Source organism: Stenella coeruleoalba (assembly GCF_951394435.1).
Source record: "Stenella coeruleoalba genome assembly, chromosome: 2".
Taxonomy (NCBI): domain Eukaryota; kingdom Metazoa; phylum Chordata; class Mammalia; order Artiodactyla; family Delphinidae; genus Stenella; species Stenella coeruleoalba.
Genome location: NC_137147.1, coordinates 81,512,447 through 81,535,777, shown reverse-complemented (window position 1 = coordinate 81,535,777; position 23,331 = coordinate 81,512,447). Strand labels below are relative to the sequence as shown.

Sequence of the window (23,331 nt, the reverse complement as noted above, 5' to 3'; positions counted from 1 at the left end):
GGCACATGAAAGGTCTGTGCAGGACGCACAATAATATTCGATGAGCAAGGTATTAGAAGTGAGTTCAGATAATTTTGTGAATTGAGGCCAGGTTAAAAGTAACAGAAAAGCAGAAGTAGCATTGTCATGATGCAGCTCAAAAGAAGCAAGGCAAAAGCAACCCAATCACATGACAAGCTCTGAGAGGACAGATTTCTAACCGTGGTGAGGTGGGAACGTGTGGGTTGGTGGGGGGACCCTCAGGGACCTTTCTGTGATTCATTTATACAGTTTCCACATAGCCAATCATTCATTTATTTAGCAAATACTGAGCGAACTTCTAAGCAGAGATACAAGTCAAAATGAAGAGTACTCTGTGGGGCTGAAGTATAAACAACATTTAAATAGCATTCAGTCTTTGCCCAGTGGAAATTATACTTTGTTAGTGAAGATTCCTCATGTGCTTGAAAGGATGGCTCTGGATTGCAAACATAAAATTTTCTATTGACCCCCCTTCCTTTGAGATTAGTGAAGCTAGAAACCCAGCCTAAGGAAACTGTAATTTCAAAGCCCTTTGCTTGTGATGCCGACAGCCAATGATCAGGAGGTTGGCACCTTTATTTAAGAAAACAACTTAATGGGGTTTCCCTGGTGGCTCAGTGGTTGAGAGTCCGCCTGCCGATGCAGGGGACACAGGTTCATGTCCCGGTCTGGGAAGATCCCACATGCCACGGAGCAACTGTGCCCGTGAGCCATGGCCGCTGAGCCTGCACGTCTGGAGCCTGTGCTCCGCAACAGGAGGGGCCACAACAGTGAGAGGCTCGTGTACCACAAAAAAAAAAAAAAAAAAAAAGAAAGAAAACAACTTAATGAGTGTTTCTGTTTTGTAAATTAGGTCCTGGGGCCCAGTGTGGAGAACTATAGCTTCCAGTCTAATAATGTAAGGCTATCTCCTTGAAGGATAGGGGAAATCTTTGCATAATTCTGTTCTGCTATTTCAGAGGTTACCTTAGAATTTGTAGTATAAATATTTATGTCTGTCTTCATGTGATAACATTTCACGTATAATCTAAGGACTTTGCAATTCCATTTCTCTCCTCCTAGCTTTTGTGCTATTGTCATACATTTTATTTCTACATCTGTTATATACCACACACTACATTGTTTTTATTATTAGTTACACCGTCAATATTCTTGTAAAAAGAATTAAATATGAGTAAAGCATTTATTTGATCATGTAGTTACTACTTCTGGTGCTTTTCATTCCTTTGTTTATACCCAGATTTCCATCTGGTATCATTTTCATTCTGGCTGAAAGACTTTTTGCATTTATTACAGTGTAGGTCTGCTAGTAATGAATTCTTTCAGCTTTCATATAACTCTCTTTATTTCAGCTTTGCTTTTGAAATATATTTTTGTTGGATATAGAATGCTGATCTTGTTTATTTGTCCTTGTTTATTTGATCCAATTTTGCCAAAAGTTTATCGACTTTATTAGCTTTTTCAAAACCAACTTTTGGCTCTATTGATCCTCTATATTGCATGTTTTCTAGTTTATTAAATTCCAACCTTATCTTCTGTAAAAATTTTAATAAACAGAAACCTCAGTTAAAGAGAGTCAGGAGACCAGAAGGGGGCACTCTCATGTCCTGTGGTGAGAGCAGAGCCCAACAAGAAGAATGAACCCTCTTCTTTCCAGGCAAGGACTCAGCCAATGAAAAGGCATGGACTCTACCTCTTTCAACTTCCTTTTCCTCTCTGTAACATTGTTCTCCTTCCCTTGCCATGCAGGACATGCACGTGGCCAACCATGGTTCCAGACCCTGAATTACAATTCTCGGCCGATCCCAAATAAACTCATTTTTGCTGGAGAAATATCTGGCAGTCTATTTATCTCAGGTCAACTCTTCTTGTTCTCTTCCTTTATAAACTTTCTTCATCTTTATTACACTATTTTTCTAACTTTTCATATTGGCTTTTTAGTAGCTCATTAGTTTTAACACTTTCTTTTCTAATATTAGAATTTAAAGCCATAAATTTCTCTCCAAGTATTGCTTTAGCTGCATCTTTCATGCTTTGATATTTATTTTTATTTTTGTTCTGCTCTAAAGAATCTTAAATTTTTATTTTAAGTAACCACAAGCTATTTAGAAGTGTGATTTTAATGTTCCTTATATATATATATTTCTACTTATCTTTCTGTTTCCTAACTTCATTGAGATCAGAGATCTGTTTTTGACCGAATTTGTTTTCTGGCCCAATATATAGTCAATTTTTATAAATTTTCTAAATGTGTTTGAAAACAAAGTATGTTCTGCAATTTGGGGGTACAATATGTATTCATTAGATGAAGCTTATTTATTATGTAATTAATCCTATGAGCCCCATAAAAGGTCAGGGCAAAATAATTTATATACTAATTTTATATCTCTAAATTTGATTGCTCCTCAAATCTATATTCATATATTTAAGTCCCTAGTCAACTTCTCCACTGCAAATAGTCACTGCAAATGTGATACAGCCTCCCCACCCCCACCCCCAAGACTTGCTCCTTTCCCAGGCTTGTCTATATCAACATTTCTCCAGATTTAAGCCCCCAAATTATTCTCTTCTACTGATTCCCTTCTCCCACCCACCCCATTTAATCTATTAGGAAATCCTTTTGATGTCTCCTCCAAAACATATGTAAATTTTGTCCACTTCTTTTCATCCTTGCTATCTCCACCCTGATCCAAACAAGAGTAACTCACAAAGACTAACAGTCTCTCAGTTGGCCTTCCTCCTTTCTGTTTTGCCTCCCTCCTCCCCAATCAGTTCTCTGTACAGTTCTCAGAGTAATCTTTTAGAATTGTAAATTATAAAATGTCATCCCCCACTTAAAACCCTTCAATTATTTCCTCTCATACTTAAAATAAAAACTCCTTACCTTGGTTTAAAAAGCCTATGTGATCTGGCTTCTGACATTCTCCCCATGCTCACTCTGTTCCTGTTCTGCTCTTCTAGCTCATCCTGTAACCCATAAAGCTTGTTCCCAGCTCAGGGCCTGCATTAGACAGGATGGGGATAGGTTATGCAACTGTAAGACACAATCCCCAAATCACACAAAGTAACCCGAGGGGCTAGGTCATTCTCTAAGACAACTGTTGTCCATGAGAAGACTCAATAATTCAGGCTGCCTCAGTCTTGAGGTTCTACCATCTCAATATGTGGCCTTACCCATGATTGTTACGGTAGAGGAAGAGGGTACTAGAGGGTCTTCTATCAGCCTGGAAATTATTTATATTACTTCGTCTCACAGTCTGTTTTCCAGAACTTGTCCATAAGCCCACCCACCTGCAAGATAGTGGGGAAGTGTGTACTCCTGTGTGCCAAGAAGAAACAAGTCAGACATGAATACCAAAGTCTACCACAGGACTGTTCCCTCTTCCTGGGATGCGCTTTCCTCTAATTTTCACATGGCTGGCTCCCTATTGACACTTGGATTTCATCTCAAAAGCCACTTTCTTAGGCTGTCATTGGCCACCCAGGTATATAACTTTCAACTCTCTGATTTAGTTGTTTGTTCATTGAATACACTCTCTCCGACCTAGAATATAGGCTCCATGAAAGCTGGTAACTTGTCTGTCTGGCTCATCCTGGAATTGCCTTAATAAATATTTGTTGAATAATTTAATAATTACTCAAAAAAGTAAATCTGATCATGGCATCCTCCTCCCGTTAACGGATTTTTATAATCATCAGGATAAAGTTTAAACTTTCTGGTAAGACATATGAGTCTTCATAATATAATGTCTGATTACCTTTCATTCATCCCCAGGGACTGCCACTGGGGATACGGCAGTAAACTTAGAATCTTTAGCTTCATATCTTGGTGTGACTCTTTCCTGTACTCAGTGTTAGACAAAGTCACATAAACAACCTAAGACAGCTAACAAAGTTCTGCTTCTTCAGATAGATACTCTTTTAAAGTTTAGGATTTATTTAGTGAGGATGGGGACAGATTAATGGTCTACTAATACAAACTGTACACAGAAAGTGATTCACTTTGTAATTGCTTTCACTGGCTAAAGTTGAATCAACACTCTAAAATGATTCAGGAAAATGCTTATCACTTAGCTAAATTATGCTTATCATTTAGTTAAATACTAAATTATGTCACTGAAACAAAATAAAACAAAACAAACAACCCCAAAGCACCATGGACTTAAAGGTTTATTCCTTACTTGGGTAAAGTCCAGAGAAGTTCAGGTGGTCCTCCTCCATCATGTTACACCAGGTATACATGACTTCCAAGAAATCCTTAGCAGGGCAAGAGACCAACGAAAAAGCCCACTGGTCTTAATTGCCTTGCCCCAACACTTCACTACCCCTCAAATCATCTGGCTAGAATTAGTCTTATGGCCTCAACCGATCCCCAGGGGAAGCTTGGAGATGTAGAGAAGCAAATGGATACTGGATCAGCACTAACAATCTCTGCTTTAATCAGTTCATCAGTTATTCCTTTGATCCTTTCTATCCACACTAAGAACACAATCAATCCATTCCCAAGTGAGACAACATAAAGTACCTTCTTAGTGTTGTATCCAGCTTAATGTCCTGGATCTCCAAATGACCTATGTATTTCTCTTCTTTGAGACATGTTTCTTCTCCATATATCTAGTAGTCAATTGATCTGCTCCTCCCTCCAACACATCCAATATACAATGCTGAAGCAAGAATGGGCTAATTAAAATAAAAACTCTCATTTGACAAGAGAAAGGAATAGTAGACATAAAGCAATAAATAAATCTATTAATCATTAAAAAAAATAGGCCACAGAGCAGCCAGATCATGAAATGTCTCTGTTCAAAACCTTCCAGTGGATTTTTATCACCCTCAGAATAAAATCTGAACTCCTCCCCCTGCCTTACAAGGCCCTGAGATCTGGTGCCTGGTACTCTGTGACTTTCCCTCCTTTCATGAGCTTCCTCACTCTGCCACCTCTAGTCACACTAGCCTCTTTGCTGTTCAACAAGCCAAACTCCTTCCTCTTCAGACCCTTTGCATTTGCTCTTCCTTCAACCTGGATAGTTCTTTTCCTACTTAAAATTTACATGGCCTTCCCTTACTACTCTACGTGAAATGGCACCTCCCAAACATCCTTTAAATAGTTGGCATTGCCTGGAGATGTAACATTCAAAAGAGGAAGAAATCTGTACCACGATGGCTATTTCTGACATTGCTTTAGGGAAAAATGGGGTGTAAAAAGAAAACCTTTTGACTATGGGCTCACCTGATTATGGATTCCAAAGGTGTCCACTAACAAACTTCTCTTTCGCCCAAACTCTCAGAAAACCACCATCACAAGAAACAATAGACAACAAGCTTATATTACTGAAAAAAAGGGAATGGGTGTAAGGAAAGGGGAATATAGTTTAAAATTTATCATTTCTCTATGTTTGCACTCGATAGTTCAAGTTGCTCTTAACTCCCTCGTTGGTTCTAGGTGCTGAAGTATTCTTTCAAGTCACCACCATTCGATTCCTCAATCCCACACAAACCACTTCTTTTGTCTAAATCTGGGGATATCTCAACCTGAAGATCTCAGTTTAACACCATTTTGTTGCAGTCTAAAGTACTTTCACCTTCCAGTCATATTTACCATCTTTTGTTAAAAATAAAGATGTTCAAGTGATTCAATGCCTAAGCCTCAACATCAGTAGTGTGAGATGACTTAAGGGAAAATGAGAAACTAAGATAATAACCAGGTTGCTGGCTCAGACTACTGGATGTACAGTGGTATCACCATCTAACAAGGCAGAGAAGAGAAAAAAGGTTTAAGGAATGGGGGAAATAAGTTTTGGACTTACTGAATTTGAGATGCATGCAAGAGATGCACTGTAGGAAGTTGGATGTATGGGTTTAAAGTACAGGCTGTGTTTCTATATAAGTTAATGACCTTAACACTAATATCTTAACCTCTTTGGACCTGTTTCTACATTTGTAAAATAAGGGTGTTATACTGATCTCTAAGGGGCCTTCCAGTCCTAAAATGTCAGTGAACTCAATTTTTTCAGTAATCTTAAATAATTTGGTTTGGATTCCTATTTCTTTCTTAGAACTTTGGGGTTTCATGCTATCCGTATATTTTACTTTGATAATTTAACAAGAACTATTAACTAGCTGGGAGCCTATACATTCATAAAACCTTATTTTCTCTTAAATTTTAAGAAAGAGTGAAACACTGTGGATTCCTCTACTGATGAAAGACACACATTTAAGCTTGCTGGTCATTCTTGGTAAGAATATAAAAATGAATTATAATACACTATTGAAATTTCTTCTCCATAAATTCTTCTCTTCATAGATTTGGAGAAGTTGGAGACATTATTCCTATAACAGGGGAGAAAAAAAAATTGAGAGCACAAAAGGGGTTTATGTTTGACAAGTAATATCCATAAGATCTCCTGTATCACATTTTTAAAAGAAAGTATCTTACAATTTGACAATGCAAAATTAGTAAGTAATGGAAATGAAAGCTAAACAGGTCTCAGTTTTATCATCCAGAAAGAATCTTACTTCAGTATTAGAAATTCTGGAATTCTTCCTGTCCTACTTCTTTCCAAACTGTACACAGACTCTTGGTTATTGTATTATTTCTAAGTTAAAATTAAGTTTGAGGGAAGTGGGGACAGTAAACTCATCAATCTGACACGTGTGTAAGTAGCAGCCCTGATACTAAATGCAACTCTGGTTTAAAGACAGGCTTTGTTTTTAAAGGCTTTGTACTTCACAGAATAATCATACTGTTCAACTTAAATAAAATTTCATTTTAACAGAACAATATGATTATTCTATGAAGTACATCTGTGACTCTTATAACGAAACACAAAACTGCATTGTGACTAAAAGCATGGGCTTTGGAGTAAGACAATTTGGTTCAATCCCGATACCTCTAATGTGATCTTGGGGATAGTTTTTAACCTCTTGAAACCTAAACCTCTTCTTTAAGTAAAATGAGGATAATACTTACATTATATGGTTATTTGAGGACTGTAAGTGATCATTTAAAAACATAAAATAAAGACTGCTAGACAAAAGAAAACACCATTTCAACTATGATTTTGTTAGACTTTTATTATACATTTTTTTAGCCATTATTTTAAGGATACCTCTAAAACTGCAAATCTTAGAGTAGTTGGTTTTAAAGTTGACTCCAACTTCCATATTATTAATGCTGATGTTTTTTAAGGACTACTGTGTGCATGACACTATATTGACAGCCAAGCAGAAACCCTAGTTTCAATTTCTCTCGTGTAAAAACTATTCTACTTACTTGTGGGTATTAACTTGATGTGAAGAACATAAAGTAAATTTCTGAAAACCTGTAAATAAACACATAAGACTAACATTTCATAATTCATGGTAAAAGTATAAACAGTTAATTCTTGATTTTTCAAATAAATACAACTGTAATATAAGTAATTCAAAAGTTATTCTGGTGTTGAAATACATTATGATTTTTGAGTACTGTCCTAATAATTTTTCATTTAGATTAATTTTGCTTATATTACAAGTTAAGTGAAACTCTGATACCAAAAAAAAAAAAAAAAAGAGTAAGAGTAGTGGGTTAAAAATTTCCCACACATCATTTAAGGCAGTTAATCCAGACTTCGTTGTAACATGTTCCCAAAGCAAATAATGTATCAGGTAACAAACTATAAAAAAAAATCTGGATACAATCAAGGGTGAATAAATAAGTCATTAAAATGAACTCTACATGACCTTTTGGTTAAAAATACACCTTAAAAAATTATGATCAAAAGCTTCCATTTCTACTACTGCTTTCTGCTTTAGTAATTATTATCTCTTATGTGATGGTTTGTTATCTCTAGAAGAGTAAGAAAAAGTCCTTTTATATTTCATGATAGGTTTAATCAGGTAATTAAAACAAATTCTTATGATATCATCTGATATGTCCAATTACATGGGTATGATGTAACAAAAACAGTTACAAACTTATATATGCGTATTTACATTATATATCCAAAACTATCAAGCTAGTCAACTATATCTAAGGAGATACATTATGACATGAGTTAAACAATTTTTCATTGCTTATTGGAAAGAATGCAGTCAAGCTTTTAATGGAAATAATATACAAGTGAGGCACTTTTGAGGTCAAAAATAGAAAGCAAATGATACTACATACTGGCAATGTTCACAAAAAATCTCTATGTGTATCTTTAATACAAAGGCTTTTCAACTAGATTATTCTTGAAAAATTTCAAAACTAGCAACTTATGCAATTTAAGGAGCTTTCAGGAACAATGGCTAACATCAGTGTTTCAAAGCATATCAAAGTTTTATAACCACCTGGCTGCTAGGCAAACAGTACCTTAATAACTTAAAGCCTCCCCCACCTTATTTTTTGGTTTATATAAATTATCTCAGGTTGTGATTTCTTTGTTTTGACTTACTTCAAAACACCTTATGGTGCTATTATTGTGGAGTACAGACCAATTTTTTTTTTTTTAAGTGTAACAATGATGCAAGTTTCTAGTGCTTCCCCTTATACTTAGAAATGTGATCTTGGAAATCAAATTAAGAATAAGAGTATTTAGTTAAGAATCTATGTTTTCCAGGTAACTAAAGTTTTCAAAGTTTCATGTAGAAAAATGTTACACTTGTTTAATATATCTTTAGGCTAAAATAAAAAACCCAATCTTAAACATATATTCCAAAGTGTATCACAAAACCTAAAGTAAATTTCAACAAAATAAACATCCTTAAGATTCTTTAAATCTGGAGGAAAGTACGTATTTCCTGTATTTCTGAGACATATAGGTATTAAGAAACATCTCTGTAGTGTTCCTTTAAGGGGGGGCTGGGGAGAGAAAAAGAAAAGACAAGACTTACCCAAGATATCAGATGGCACTATACACATGAATTGAAAGTGCATTTGTATTACTTCAAAAGTTCATTTTAGGCACTGCTGAATAACCAATGAAAATAGGTAGTTTTAAGTTTCCCCCTTTAAATTTTAACCCCTGCCCAACATTATCCCAGAGACACACACACTCTCTGAAGTTGTCATGATGAAATACAGTGATGTTTATTTTTTTCTAAAAAATTCTCCCTGACTGGTAATGGGAGGAAAAGTAAGAATACCATTTTGGTAATGGCTTTTGCAAGTTGAAAGAATTGGTTCTATAAATGCTTCGGCACATTAAGTTTGATTGCCAGTTCCAAATATCGATAAATATTTTAAAACAGGATATGTAAGAAAAAAGTGCTTAAAATCTTTCAACAAGACACATTAGGGAAAAGATTGGTTTTACAGTTCCTTTGAGATATTTCTTATTCCTGCTTTCTCCATTTGGAGGTGGCCACCACTTAAATAGCCCTTTACTGGTAGTAATGATGAATGAACCCTGTCAGATCCCAATTGCCACCTCACGTATGGTCTATAAATCATCCAGTAGGTGGTGCTGAAGTTACATACCTCATATTTCTTCCGAAATCAAATGACTCCCCTGTCAACTCAGGAGACAAATCATTTAAGGATTATCAATTCTGAACAAGCCATCAGACGAAAAGTCTTTCTTGTCATGCCATCTAGATGATTTCATTTTCAATATTTACTATTACTTAAGCAGTTTTGTTTAGCCATTTGCTTCTACTACCAGATTAAAACCAAAGAGAAAGGTTTTAGAGGACAAGCCAATTGGCAGTGCCAAATCTGTAATGCAGAACAAGAAAATGTTCCTGAATATACCTATACACGTTTAAGAACGAGAAATTTAACCTAAGAATTCACATAAGAATTCTAATTTACTCAAGAGAAAATTTCCACATAGGGATTCAGGTAACATTATATTATCAGTTAGTCTTCTAGACTGATTTGGAACCTGGGTGTGTTAAACTATAAAGATCCAAGGTAAAATAAAAACCATTTCATGACCATAGTTTTTAATGAAGAAACTTGTTTAAAACTGTAAAGGAAAAATGGGGATGGGACGGAAAAATCTTAGCAGCAAAGTGGTTAAACAAATTGAAAATATTAATGCACAAACATTAAAATATTAAAGCATATATGTTGCATATAAAATACAGTACAGGACCAGGAGTTGCACTATACTGATTAGTGCTCAACAGAAGAAATGATTAAATTTGTTCTTCCCAGAAGTATATACACAGTTCATTTCCACAGCATTTTCCTATATAGCCAGCAAGTTATTTTCTTCAGTTGTTCACACCTGATCAAACCTGAATTATAAACTCAGCACTTACAAATACGAAAATTATTCACAAGGAAAACCAGTATTTCCATTTTACCAATAAAAAGTAATTTTGAAAGTTAACAGTCTATTCTAGGAAACCAAGTTTAGCTGAAAACTTCAGGGATGAAGATCATCTGGTGTAGCAGCTTCCAAATATATAAACAGTAAAAATAAGACTTAAAACTGCTGCTACGGTATCATGTTTTGGACTTAGTTCATCCAATTAATTTTTAGTACAAAACTAGAAATAACCTCTTCTTCATAACATCTATAGTTATCAATATATTTTTCTTCTTTTCAATGTGAAATAATACTTTAAGATGATCTATATACACAATGTTGTCAGTTCAAGCTGTCATATAAATATAAATGCTTTCTTAAAAAAAGTATTTTACAGACAGATAGTGTTATATACATTGTTCAGTTTGATCTGGGGCAAAAGAAGAAAGCTAACACAAGCTTAAGTGTGATATGTAAAAAGAATGATTACATAAATGACATTTAAAAACCTGCATAGAAAATGAGCTTCTAACAGTAGTGTGATTTTAATTTTTATCACTTCTGAAACTTCAAGCCATTAAAAAAAGGCACACTTCTCAACTTTTCCCTTTAAGGGAATGTTCTTAAGGAACCCCTTACTTGGTTAGAGTTTTAATGTAACACTTTAAAAAAAAAAAAAAAAAGACAAATTTGACCCCAAAGTACTTCAAACAATTTGCTAGAACATTTATCCAACTACTTTGTAAATAAAACATCCAGTAAGACAATGCTCTGCAAAAGAAATAAATTTATACGTACAAGATATTTCATTCACAATACTGGATTAAATACTTTCTTGGGATAGTTTAGCACATCCTTTACATAAAATAATTTTGCTTTTGGCCAGTTTAAAGAAAATAAAATGCAACTGAGAAAAGGTATCATTGTTATGTGATAATAAGCACTGAGAATTAAGCTAAAAAGTTAGTAACACAGCTGAACATATTCTGGTTTAGCAGAATGATAAGTGGAAATCTCAGGAGGAAACTGTTTTACTTACTCTAACTATCCAGTTACACTTTTCACCTTGTAAAACATTTGTAAATGCAATATAATTTTTTGAAGGAGGAAACTCTGAAAGAAAACAACTTGCTGGTTGAATACCACAAAAAACAAAACAACAACCCAAAACCTTACTTTTTTCTATAATGTTTACTCAGTCTCTTTTTATATAAAAATAAGTGTTATGTTCCCATCATAACATTAGACAATTACATCTGTGCTTTAAAAAAAAGTTGGTCACTCAAGGCTATTAGAATATTTTTTAAGGATTTTAGATTACCAGAATGTACAGATATAACTCAATATAAACTGTAGCCAGAGGGAAATGACAATGAAAATATCAAATCATTCACATGGAACCAAAATGTTATTAACTAGATAAGTAAAATATTCAAAATATAATGGAATGTGACAGTAGATATATGTACATCTACTTCAGAACTAGGAAGGGGAGGAAAAGTTTAATATGTAATAACTCGTACCTTATATTTAGTTAAATATAAACATTTGTTATTTATACATAAAACTGCTTTCAAAAAACAACTAATAAATGATTTAGTTGCACTTGTTTTACTTCTTACAGTTCCCAAGTGTTAACTTTTTTTAGATTGAAATCAACTGTCCCCTAGTGCACTTTAAGTTTATATCTTAATGAATTCAAACCTTTAAAAGTCCCATCACCTAATGCATAAATATACAAAAATGCCAAAAAATTAACCCCTTTTAGTTGGATCATATTTATGCTCACTTTATATAGCCAATAACCAGAAATGGTTTCCTTTTGCAAATATTCTTTAGAACCTGCAACAAAACATGCCATGCACTCCAGGGAAAAAGTTAGGCATGGCTAGCATTTGTGAAATGCCAAGAACTGATGAGTTCTGCTTCCTCCACGTGTGGCCCCAATGATACCAGGCAAGATTTCATAATGCTTGCCAAAAGCTTCCACAAATCCAAGTTAGCTAACTCCTGGACACAAAGATTTTAAGCTCATTTTGGCACTGGATGCTTTCATCCAGCAGCTTTATGTTTCCCACCACAGCACCCACACGCCTCACCACAACGATGGCACATTCTCAAAGGGACGTAGCAGCACATACATGGTACAATGAAAGACAAAGCTACTAGGGCTAACCATCGTAAGCAGAACTTGTCATCGCTAGTGTCACATGAACAGGGATCAGAAAAATCTCCCTCTGAGTCTGACATACAATGATACAACATGCTCTCTGCACAGAGCATGCAACTAACTTGATATATGCATCTTTTAATAGGGTCTGGAGCATCCTGACACTTTCCCCTGCCATTTTCTTCATGATTAAACCTTTCTTGGCAGTATACGCAGCGAGAACGTTCACCATCTTCTTTTCTTCGTTTTGACTTCTTAAATTTTAATGAGGAAGGCTGTGTCTTAAATACCACAGAGTCTTTGAGTGAACTTAACTTAGTCTCATCCCCACAAGAGTACAGATAGTCTGATTTTTTACTGTCTGGTTTAGAAAACTGAATACTGGAGTCAGTATCATCTCTCTCCAAGTCACTTTTCCACATGTCAGGATGTCTGTAGTCTGCATAGCGACGTATTAAGATATCGCGAGGGTTTATTCTGACAATCTCATCCTCATCTTGAAAGCTCACATGTCGGATTGATTTCAAAGGGACCTAAAAAGGAAAGAGATGAAAATTGCAATAATGACTGTGAAGGTTAATTTTATGTGCCAACTTGGCTGGGCCACAGTGCCCAGATATTTGGCTAACATTATTTTACATGTTTAAGTGAAGATGTTTCTTGGACGAGATAAACATTTCAATGGGTAGACCATAAGTGTAGTAGATTATCCTCCATGACGTAGGTGGCTTTCATCCAATCAGCTGAAGGCTTTATTAGTACAAAGACTGACCTTGCTGGAACAAGAAAGAATTCTACCAGCAGTCTGCCTTTGGATACAGACTACAGCTCTTCCCTAGGTCTCAAGCCTGACAGCCTACCCTGCAGATTTTGAATATGTACCTCTACCATCCCATGAGCCAATTCCTTAAAATAAGTCTCTTTCTCTTTATATATATATATATCTCTTGTTGGTTCTGTTTCTCTGGAGAACCCTGACTCATACAGATTTTAGTACCAAGGTGTAGGATGTTGTGCTAACAAACATCTAAAAATGTGGCAGTGCCTTTGGAACTGGGTAATGGGTAGGGGCTGAAAGAGTTTTGAGGTGCATGTTATAAAAAGGCTAGGTAGCTTTGAAGAGACTTGGTAGAAATAAGAACATTAAAGGTGCTTCTGGTGAGGGCTTGGATGGAAATGAGGAACATACTGTTGACACCAGAGGAAAGTTGATCCTTGTTATAAAGTGGCAAAGAATGCGGGTGAATTGTATTCTAGTCTCTTGTGGAAGGTAGAATTTGTGAGTGATGGACTTGGATATTTAGCATAAATTTACAAGCAAAGTGCTGAGGGTGCAGCCTAGTTCCTCCTTGCTGCTTATACTACAATATGAGAAGGAAGTGATTAATTGAAATAGTAATTTTTAAAACAAAAATGAACCAGAAGTTGAAGAGCAAGAAAATTCTCAGGAAGATGCTATCACTGATGGCCAAGGGGATGGGGCCACCTCCCTCATGAGCCCAGAGGAATTCTGCCTCAGGATGAATCAAACTTTGAGTTCACTTACACTTGAGTTAGATGGTATTTAGATGAGATTTGGGACCTAGAGGTGATGTTAGAAAGGGTTAAGTTTTTTGGGGTGTTGTGATGGGGTGAATGTATTTTGCATGTGAGAAGAGGGACCAGAGGGTGGAACGTTATAGGCTGAATTGTGTCCCCCCAAATCCATATGTTGATGCCCCAATCCCAGTATGTCAGAATATGACTGCATTTGGAAATAGGGCCTTTTAAAAAGGTGATTAAAATATAAGGCCCTTAGGGTAGGCCTTAATCCAATTTGATTGGTATCCTTATAAGAAGAAGAAATTTGGACAGAAAGAGAGAGAGAGAGACCAGAGATGTGGGTGCACAGAGGAAAAAAAACACAGCCAGAAGGTGACCATTGGCAAGCCAAGGAGAAAGGCCACAGAAGAAACCAAATGAATCAACACCTTGAACTGGGACTTCCAGTTTCCAGAACTGTGAGCAAATAAATGTTTGTTGTTTAAGCCACTCTGTCTGTGGTATTTTGTTATGACAGCCCTGGCAAACTAATACAAAGACATACATGTTCATAGGTTGGCTATACAAGTCTCTGAAAATGACTTAAAACACATCACACTCTCTCATCCTTCTGGGTAGCCTGTTTCCTTGAGGCCAGGGAGAAAAGTAAATTTTTCAGGCATAAATCAAAATGACGCTTCCCTTCACCCATATAAGTGGGCTTCTAGTAGTCACATTTATATCTTCTAGTGCCAGTCCCTGGACACAGTGACTACTTTATAAGTAAGCACATGAATCCACGTTGGGGCAGACTTCTATTCCCCACATATTTGGAATTGTGGCTAAAAAAACTCCACGTCTGGACTAAAGGTGGAGTGATGGATGCAGACCATTATATTACAACATACGATTCCTACTGGTGATAAGTATACTGACAATCCCCCAGACTCAAACCAGAAATTTGGAGGGAATTTAAGTAATGGGGTTTAGAAGTATATATAAAAAAATGGAAAATTTATACACTAAAAAACAATTCTAGTACAACTCAACTATATGGAGAATTAGAAAGACTGGAAAATTTCACTTACATGTTAATTAGTTACATTCCAAACCAGAAGATAAAACTAAGATTACTTACCTTATTTTGGGACTTTAGGCTTCCACATTCCTTGGGTATTTGCCGCTGTACGTATTCTATACTTCTGCCCTGAATGTCTAGGCCTGGATGACTGAACATTATCTAAAATACAAACAATTTCTACTTAAGTGACAAAAGAATGCATTCCTTATTTTTAATAAAACTATATATAATGTGTATTCGAAAACTTCATAATCTATTAGCAGTAAGGGTTTTCAAAATGGTTTTAACAAAAAGCATTACTTGAGTCATCCTATTTATTATTTAAACTTAGGTCTTTCCTTATACATTTAAAATTTAATTTAAAAAGTAATACAGACTTCTGGTTTCTGTTTTGGCATATAAGGAGCTTGGAAGCTGCCATTCTGTTGTAACAACAAGTAAAAAAAGCTGAACAACAACAAAAAATATCCACAACTCCTCTTAGATCTATGAGAGAGGAGGACACAGGGCAAACCCCACCCCTAAGACTGCAGAGAGCAAAAAAAAGGGAGTCACTGCTTACCAGAGCAGAGACTCATGAGTGAAAATCACCATGGAAACCAGTGCCAGGGTTGGGGGGGGGGGAAACTCAACTGTAATTGACAAATTGCTGGAGGCTCAGGATGGACAACTCTGACAGTTAAAAAAACTCCTGGTTGGGGGTAGGGACAGTCATTGTGATGCCCCCAAACTCTTGTGAGTTTACCTCTAGGAGATCAACCAGGTTCCCACAATAAGTATCAGAAAAAGCCATACATGCTTCCAGCAGGGGAGTGGAGAAGGAACCATTACGAAATGTGCCAGAACACTCTGTTCTTAACAAGGCCTGTCCTCAGGAGAAACTAGTTAAGGAGGGTCTGACCTACTGTGGTATTATCAGAGTCTATTTGATCTGGAGGAGGGGATATACCCAACACTAGTCAACTCTAACCATCTGACACACCTAAAGGGAGAGAAAAAACGGATAAATAATTGTGATATTCACAATCCTGAGGGAAAGGCTCAGACTAAAAGACTGAGACCTAATCACAACCATAGAATACTTCCTCTTCCTATACACTTTACCACTACATCACTAAAGGCTTATTTACAGCAGTTCCTTTTACCCAGCACATCATGTCTAGCAATCAAGAAAAACGAGAAAAAAACATACCAAAAGACAAAAATACATTTTGAAATGACAGAACAAGCATCAGAACCAGATATGGCAGGGATATTGGAATCAGCAGACTAGGAATTTAAAACAACTATGATTAATATGCTAAGACTCCAATGTTTAAAGTAGATAGCATACAAGAACAAAAGAGCAATGCAAGCAGAGAAATAGAAATCCTAATAAAGAATACCGCCCCCTGCAGAAAAATCTAGAGATCAAAAGTACTAAGAATACCTGTGATGAGCTTAGTAGACTGGACATGGCTGAGGAAAAAAACCTCTGAGCTTGAGGATTAAGCAACAGAAATCTCCAAAATTGAAAGGAAAGATAACAAAGACTGAAAAAAAAAAGACTATTCAAGAACTGTGGGACAACTACAAAAGGTGTAACATACACAAGACAGAAAGAACAGATGAAGAAAGAGCGAAAGGAACAAAAGAAATATATGAAATAATAATGACTGAGAATTTACCCAAATTAATGTCAGATGTCCAATCACATATCCAAGAAGCTCAGAGAACAGCAAGCAGGAAAATGGAGGGAAGGAAAAAGGAGGAAAAAAAAAAAAAAAAAGCACCTAAGCATATCATTTTCAAACTATAAAAAATCAAAGATAAAGAAAAAAATCCTGAAAGATGCCAGAGGAAAAAATATTTTACTTATAAAGAGTAATTACATCTGACTTCTTTGCAGAAACCATGCAAGCAAGAAGAGTGAAGTGAAATAGTTAAAGTGGTAAGAGAAAAAGCCTGCCAACCTAGAATTATGTACCCTGCAAAATTATCCTTCAGAAGTGAAGGAGACTGGTGGGAATGTATTGGTGCAACCACTGTGGAAAAGAGTATGGAGGTTTCTCAAAATACTAAAAATAGAACTACCATATGACCCAGCAATTCCACTTCTGGGTATATATCTGAAAGAAACATGAACACTAATTTGAAAAGATACACGCACCCCAATGTTTATAGCAGCATTATTTACAATTGCCAAGATATGGAAGCAACCTAAGTGTCCATCAACAGATGAATGGATAAGACGTGGTGTGTATAAACACACACACACACACACACACACACATGCACACACACATACACAATGGAATATCACTCATCCATAAAAAAGAAATTTTCACATTTCCAACAACACAGATGGACTTGGAGGGTATTTCACTAAGTGAAGTTAGAGAAAGAAAAATACTCTATGATACCACTTGCATGTGAAATCTAAAAAATACAACGAACTACTGATTATAACAAAAAAGAAACAGACTCTCAGATACAGAGAACAAATTAGTGGTTATCAGTGGGTAGAGGGAAGGGGGGGGCAACATGGGGGTAGGGGATTAAGAGAGACAAGCTATCATGTAAAAGAAAAATTAAATCTAAAAATAAACATTAAAAAAATGTGAAAGAAACATAAAGACTTTCTTAAGCAAAAAAAAATGGAGGCAATTTGTTGCTGGTAGACCTGCCTTATAAGAAATGTTAACAGAGGTTCTTTAGAGAGAAGGAAAATAATATAGGTCAGAAACTTGGATCTACATGAGAATGCAAGAGCAGTTAAGAAGAAATAAGTGAAAATAAAATAAAACTTTTAATTTTCTCATTCTTAACTGAGCTAACAGAAGTTTGTTCAAAAAAATAGCAACAGTGGGGGACCTCCCCGGCGGTCCAGTGGTTAAGAATCCATGCTTCCGGACTTCCCTGGTGGCGCAGTGGTTGAGAGTCTGCCTGCTGATGCAGGGGACACGGGTTGGTGCCCCAGTCCGGGAGGATCCCACATGCCGTGGAGTGGCTGGGCCTGTGAGCCATGGTCAGGGAACTAAGGTCCTGCATGCCAAGCAGCGTGGCCAAAAACAAAAACAGCAACAGTGTACTTGATCATGTATGATTATGCACATATTTACATACATATGCATATATATGTATATAAAATAAGATGACTGACAGCAATGATGCAAGTGGAAGGAGGAATTAGGATTATGGTTATTATAAAGTACTCCCACTCACTGTAAAGTGGTTTAGTGTTGTTAGAGTAAAAGTGAATGGCTGGAGAAAAATACAACACACTAATACTAACCAAAAGAAAGCAGGAGCTCCTATATTAATTTCAGACAGAGCAGACTTCAAAACAAGGAAAGTTATCAGTGATAAAGAAGGCATTATATAATGATAAAGGGGTTAATTCCCCAAGAAGACATAACAATCCTCATTGTGTATGTGTTTAACAACACAGCATCAAATTATGTGAGGCAAAAACTGATAGAACCTGAAGGAAACGGATATACCCATTATCATAGCTGGAGACTTCAACATCCCTCTCTATCAGAAATGAACAGACTGATGTCTTGAGAACCAAAAGTAACTTTACAATCTCTGCATCATACCTGGAATCCATCCTTCCTGGCTTCTTCTGGCTCACTACTGGATCTTCCGCATGAAGCAGACCCAATTTTTTGTGGGTCTGAAATTTCACCAGGGGTTTGCTTTTACCATGTGTCCTAGGGTTCTGTCTGTTCATTTTTTTGGTGGTTGTTGTTTTTCTTTCTTCCTTTTTTTTCTGAGTTATGTGGCTGGGAGGGTCTTGGTACTCTGGCTGGGTGTTGGGTCTGAGCCTCCATGGTGGGAGTACTGAGTCCAGGACACTGGACAACCAGAAACCTCCCGGCCCCACATAATATCAATCAGCAAGAGCTCTCTCAGAGATCTTCATCTCCACACTAAGACCCAGCTCCACCCAATGGCCAGCAAGCTCCAGTGCTGGATGCCCCATGCCAAACAACTAGCAAGACAGGAACACAACACCACCCATGAGCAGAGAGGCTGCCTAAAGTCATACTAAGTTCATGGACACTCCAAAACACACAACGAGCTGCAGTCCTGCCCACCAGAAGGACAAGAAACAGCTCCACCCACCAGAACACAGGCACGAGTCCCCTCCACCAGGAAGCCTACACAAGCCACTGAACCAACTTCACCCACTGGGGCATACAGCAAAAAATAACAGGCAATATGAACCTGCAGCCTGTGAAAAGGAGACCCCAAACACAATAAATTAAACAAAATGAGAAAACAGAGAAATATGCAGCAGATGAAGGAGCAAGGTAAAAACCCACAAGACCAAACAACTGAAGAGGAAATAGGCAGTCTACCTGAAAAAGAATTCAGAATAATGATAGTAAAGATGATTCAAAACCTTGGAAATAGAATAGAGAAAATACAAGAAATGTTTAACAAGGACCTAGAAGAACTAAAAAGCAAACAAAGAATGATGAACAACACAATAAGTAAAATTAAAAATACTCTAGAAGTAATCAATACCAGAATAACTGAGGCAGAAGAACGGATAAGTGACCTGGAAGATAAAATAGTGGAAATAACTACCGCAGAGCAGAATAAAGAAAAAAGAATGAAAAGAATTGAGGACAGTCTCAGAGACCTCTGGGACAACAGTAAAGGAACCAATATTTGATTATAGGGGTCTCAGAAGAAGAGAAAAAGAAAGGGTCTGAGAAAATATTTGAAGACATTATAGTTGAAAACTTCCCAACATGGGAAAGGAAAGAGTCAATCAAGTACAGGAAGTGCAGAGAGTCCCATACAGGATAAAGCCAAGGAGAAACATGAAAAGACACATATTAATCAAACTATCAGAAAATAAATTCAAAGAAAAAATATTAAAAGCAGCAAGGGAAAAGTAACAAATAACATACAAGGGAATCTCCATAAGATTAACAGCTGATCTTTCAGCAGAAACTCTCCAAGCCAGAAGGGAGTGGTAGGATATTAAAGTGATGAAAGGGAAAAACCTACAACAAAGATTACTCTACCCAGCAAGGATCTCATTCAGGTTCAACAGAGAAATTAAAACCTTTACAGACAAGCAAAAGTTAGGAGAATTCAGCACCACAAAACCAGCTTTACAAAAAATGCTAAAGGAGCTTCTCTAGGCAGGAAACACAAGAGAAAGAAGAAAAAGACCTACAAAAACAAACCCAAAACAATTAAGAAAACGGTAACAGGAACATACATATTGATAATTAACTTCAATGTAAAGGATTAAATGTTCCCACCAAAAGACACAGACTAGCTGAATGAATACAAGAACAAGACCCACATGTATGCTGTCTGCAAGAGACCACTTCAGACCTAGGAACACATACAGACTGAAAGTGAGGGGATGGAAAAAGGTATTCCATGCAAATGGAAATCAAAAGAAAGCTGAAGTAGCAATACTCATAATCAGACAAAACAGACTTTAAAATAAAGACTATTACAAGAGACAAAGAAGGACACTACATAATGATCAAGGGATCAATCCAAGAAGAAGATATAACAATTGTGAATATTTATGTACCCAACATAGGAGCACATCAATACATAAGGCAAACGCTAACAGCCATAAAAGGGGGAATCAACAGTAACAATAATAGTAGGGGACTTTTAACACCCACCCCACTTTCACCAAAGGACAGATCATCCAAAATGAAAATAAAAAAGGAGACACAAGCTTTAAAAGACACATTAGACCAGATAGACTTAACTGATATTTATAGGACATTCCATCCAAAAACAACAGAATACAGTTTCTACTTAACTGCTCATGGAACATTCTCCAGGATAGATCATATCTTGGGTCAAAAATCAAGCCTCCGTAAATTTAAGAAAACTGAAATAGTAAAAAGTATCTTTTCCAACCACAATGCTATGAGACGAGATATCAATTACAGGGAAAAAACTGTAAAAAATATAAACACATGGAGGCTAAACAATACTCTACTAAATAACCAAGAGATCACTGAAGAAATCAAAGAGGAAACCAAAAAATACCTAGAAACAAATGACAATGAAAACCAGATGGCCCAAAACCTATCGGATGCAGCAAAAGCAGTTCTAAGACAGACGTTTATAACAATACAATCCTACCTCAAGAAACAATAAAAATCTCAAATAAACAACCTAAATTTACACCTAAAGCAATTAGAGAAAGAAGAACAAAAATCCCCCCGAAAGTTAGCAGAAGGAAAGAAATCATAAACATCAGATCAGAAATAAATGAAAAAGAAAAGAAGGAAACAATAGCAAAGATCAATAAAACTAAAAAAGCTGGTTCTTTGAGAAGATAAACAAAACTGATAAACCATTAGCCAGACTCATCAAGAAAAAAAGGGAGAAAAATCAAATCAACAGAATTAGAAATGCAAAAGGAGAAGTAACAACTGAAAGTGCAGAAATACAAAGGATCATGAGAGACTACCACAAGCAACTATATGCCAATAAAATGGACAACCTGGAAGAAATGAACAAATTCTTAGAAACGCATAACCTTCTGAAACTGAGCCAGGAAGAAATAGAAAATATGAAGAGACCAATCACAAGTACTGAAACTGAAACTGATTAAGAATCTTCCAACAAACAAAAGCCCAGGACCAGACAGCTTCACAGGTGAATTCTATTAAACATTTAGAGAAGAGCTAACACCCACCCTTCTCACACTCTTCCAAGACATAGCAGAGGGGGGAACACTCCCAAATTCATCCTACAAGGCCACCATCACCCTGATACCAAAACCAGACAAAGATGTCACAAAGAAAGAAAACTGCAGGCCAGTATCACTGATGAACATAGATGCAAAAATCCTCAACAAAATACTAGCAAACAGAATCCAACAGCACGTTAAAAGGACCATACACCATGATCAAGTGGGGTTTATGACAGGAACGCAAGGATTCTTCAATATACGCAAATCGATCAATGTGATACACCATATTAACAAACTGAGGATAAAAACAGTATGATCATCTCAATAGATGCAGAAAAAGCTTTTGACAAAAATTCAAAACCCATTTATGATAAAAACTCTCCAGAAAGTGGGCATAGAGGGAAACTACCTCAACATAATAAAGGCTATATATGACAAACCCACAGCCAACATCATTCTCAATGGTGAAAAACTGAAACCATTTCCTCTAAGATCAGGAACAAGACAAGGTTGCCTACTCTCACCACTATTATTCAACATGGTTTCGGAAGTTTTAGCCACAGCAATCAGAGAAGAAAAAGAAATAAAAGGAATCAAAATTGGAAAAGAAGAAGTAAAACTGTCACTGTTTGCAGATGACATGAAAGTATACATAGAGAATCCTAAAGATGCTACCAGAAAACTATCAGAGATAATCAATGGATTTGGTAAAGTAACAGGATACAAAATTAATGCACAGAAATCTCTTGCATACCTATAGACTAATGATGAAAAATCTGAAAAAGAAATTAAGGAAACAATCCCATTTACCACTGCAACAAAGAGAGGAAAATACCTAGGAATAAACCTACCTAAGGAGACAAAAGACCTGTATGCAGAAAACTGTAAGACACTGATGAAAGAAATTAAAGAGGATACAAACAGCTGGAGAGATATACCATGTTCTTGGATTGGAAGAATCAACCTTGTGAAAATGACTATACTACTACCCAAAGCAATCTACAGATTAAATGTAATCCCTAGCAAGCTACCAATGGCATTTTTCACAGAACTAGAACAAAAAATTTTACAATATGTATGGAAACACAAAAGACCCCAAAGAGCCAAAGCAATCCTGAGAAAGAAAAATGGAGCTGGAGGAATCAGGCTCCCTGAGTTCACACTATACTACAAAGGTACAGTAATCAAGACAGTATGGTTGGTACTGGCTCAAAAACAGAAATATAGATCAATGGAACAGGATAGAAAGCCCAGAGAAATCCATGCACACATGGTCACCTTATCTTTGATAAAGGAGGCAAGGATAAACAATAGAGAAAAGACAGCCTCTTCAATAAGTGGTGCTGGGAAAACAGGACAGCTACATGTAAAAGAATGAAATCAGAACACTCCCTAACACCATACACAAAAATAAACTCAAAATGGATTAAAGACCTAAATGTAAGGCCAGACACTATAAAACTCTTAGAGGGAAACATAGGCAGAACACTCTATGACATAAATCACAGCAAGATCCTTTTTGACCCACCTCCTAGAGAAATGGAAATAAAAACAGAAATGATCAAATGGGACCTAATGAAACTTAAAATCTTTTGCACAGCAAAGGAAACCATAAACAAGACCAAAAGACAACCCTCAGAAT

The 23,331-nt window shown here is 36.3% G+C and overlaps 1 protein-coding gene and 1 long non-coding RNA gene across 6 annotated transcripts in view; both read right to left on the bottom strand.

Annotated features, from left to right (window-relative positions):
• Positions 1-3,234: 3,234 nt before the first annotated feature.
• Positions 3,235-5,341, bottom strand: LOC307182568. Its single transcript, XR_013827203.1, has 3 exons — positions 5,252-5,341; positions 4,547-4,685; positions 3,235-3,340 (listed from the first exon to the last, which is right to left on the bottom strand). It is a non-coding gene; the product is annotated as an uncharacterized lncRNA (long non-coding RNA).
• A 1,778-nt stretch (positions 5,342-7,119) lies between these two features.
• Positions 7,120-23,331, bottom strand: part of SPRED1 (sprouty related EVH1 domain containing 1) — a 323,745-nt gene continuing 307,533 nt past the window's right edge. For all 5 annotated transcript variants that reach the window (XM_079909663.1, XM_079909664.1, XM_079909662.1 and 2 more), the window contains 2 exons: positions 15,071-15,172; positions 7,120-12,944 (listed from right to left, as the gene is read on the bottom strand). In XM_079909663.1, coding sequence (XP_079765789.1) covers positions 12,294-12,944; positions 15,071-15,172 — 753 coding nt within the window. In that variant the 3' untranslated portion in view covers positions 7,120-12,293. The remainder of the gene's footprint in view (positions 12,945-15,070; positions 15,173-23,331) is intronic.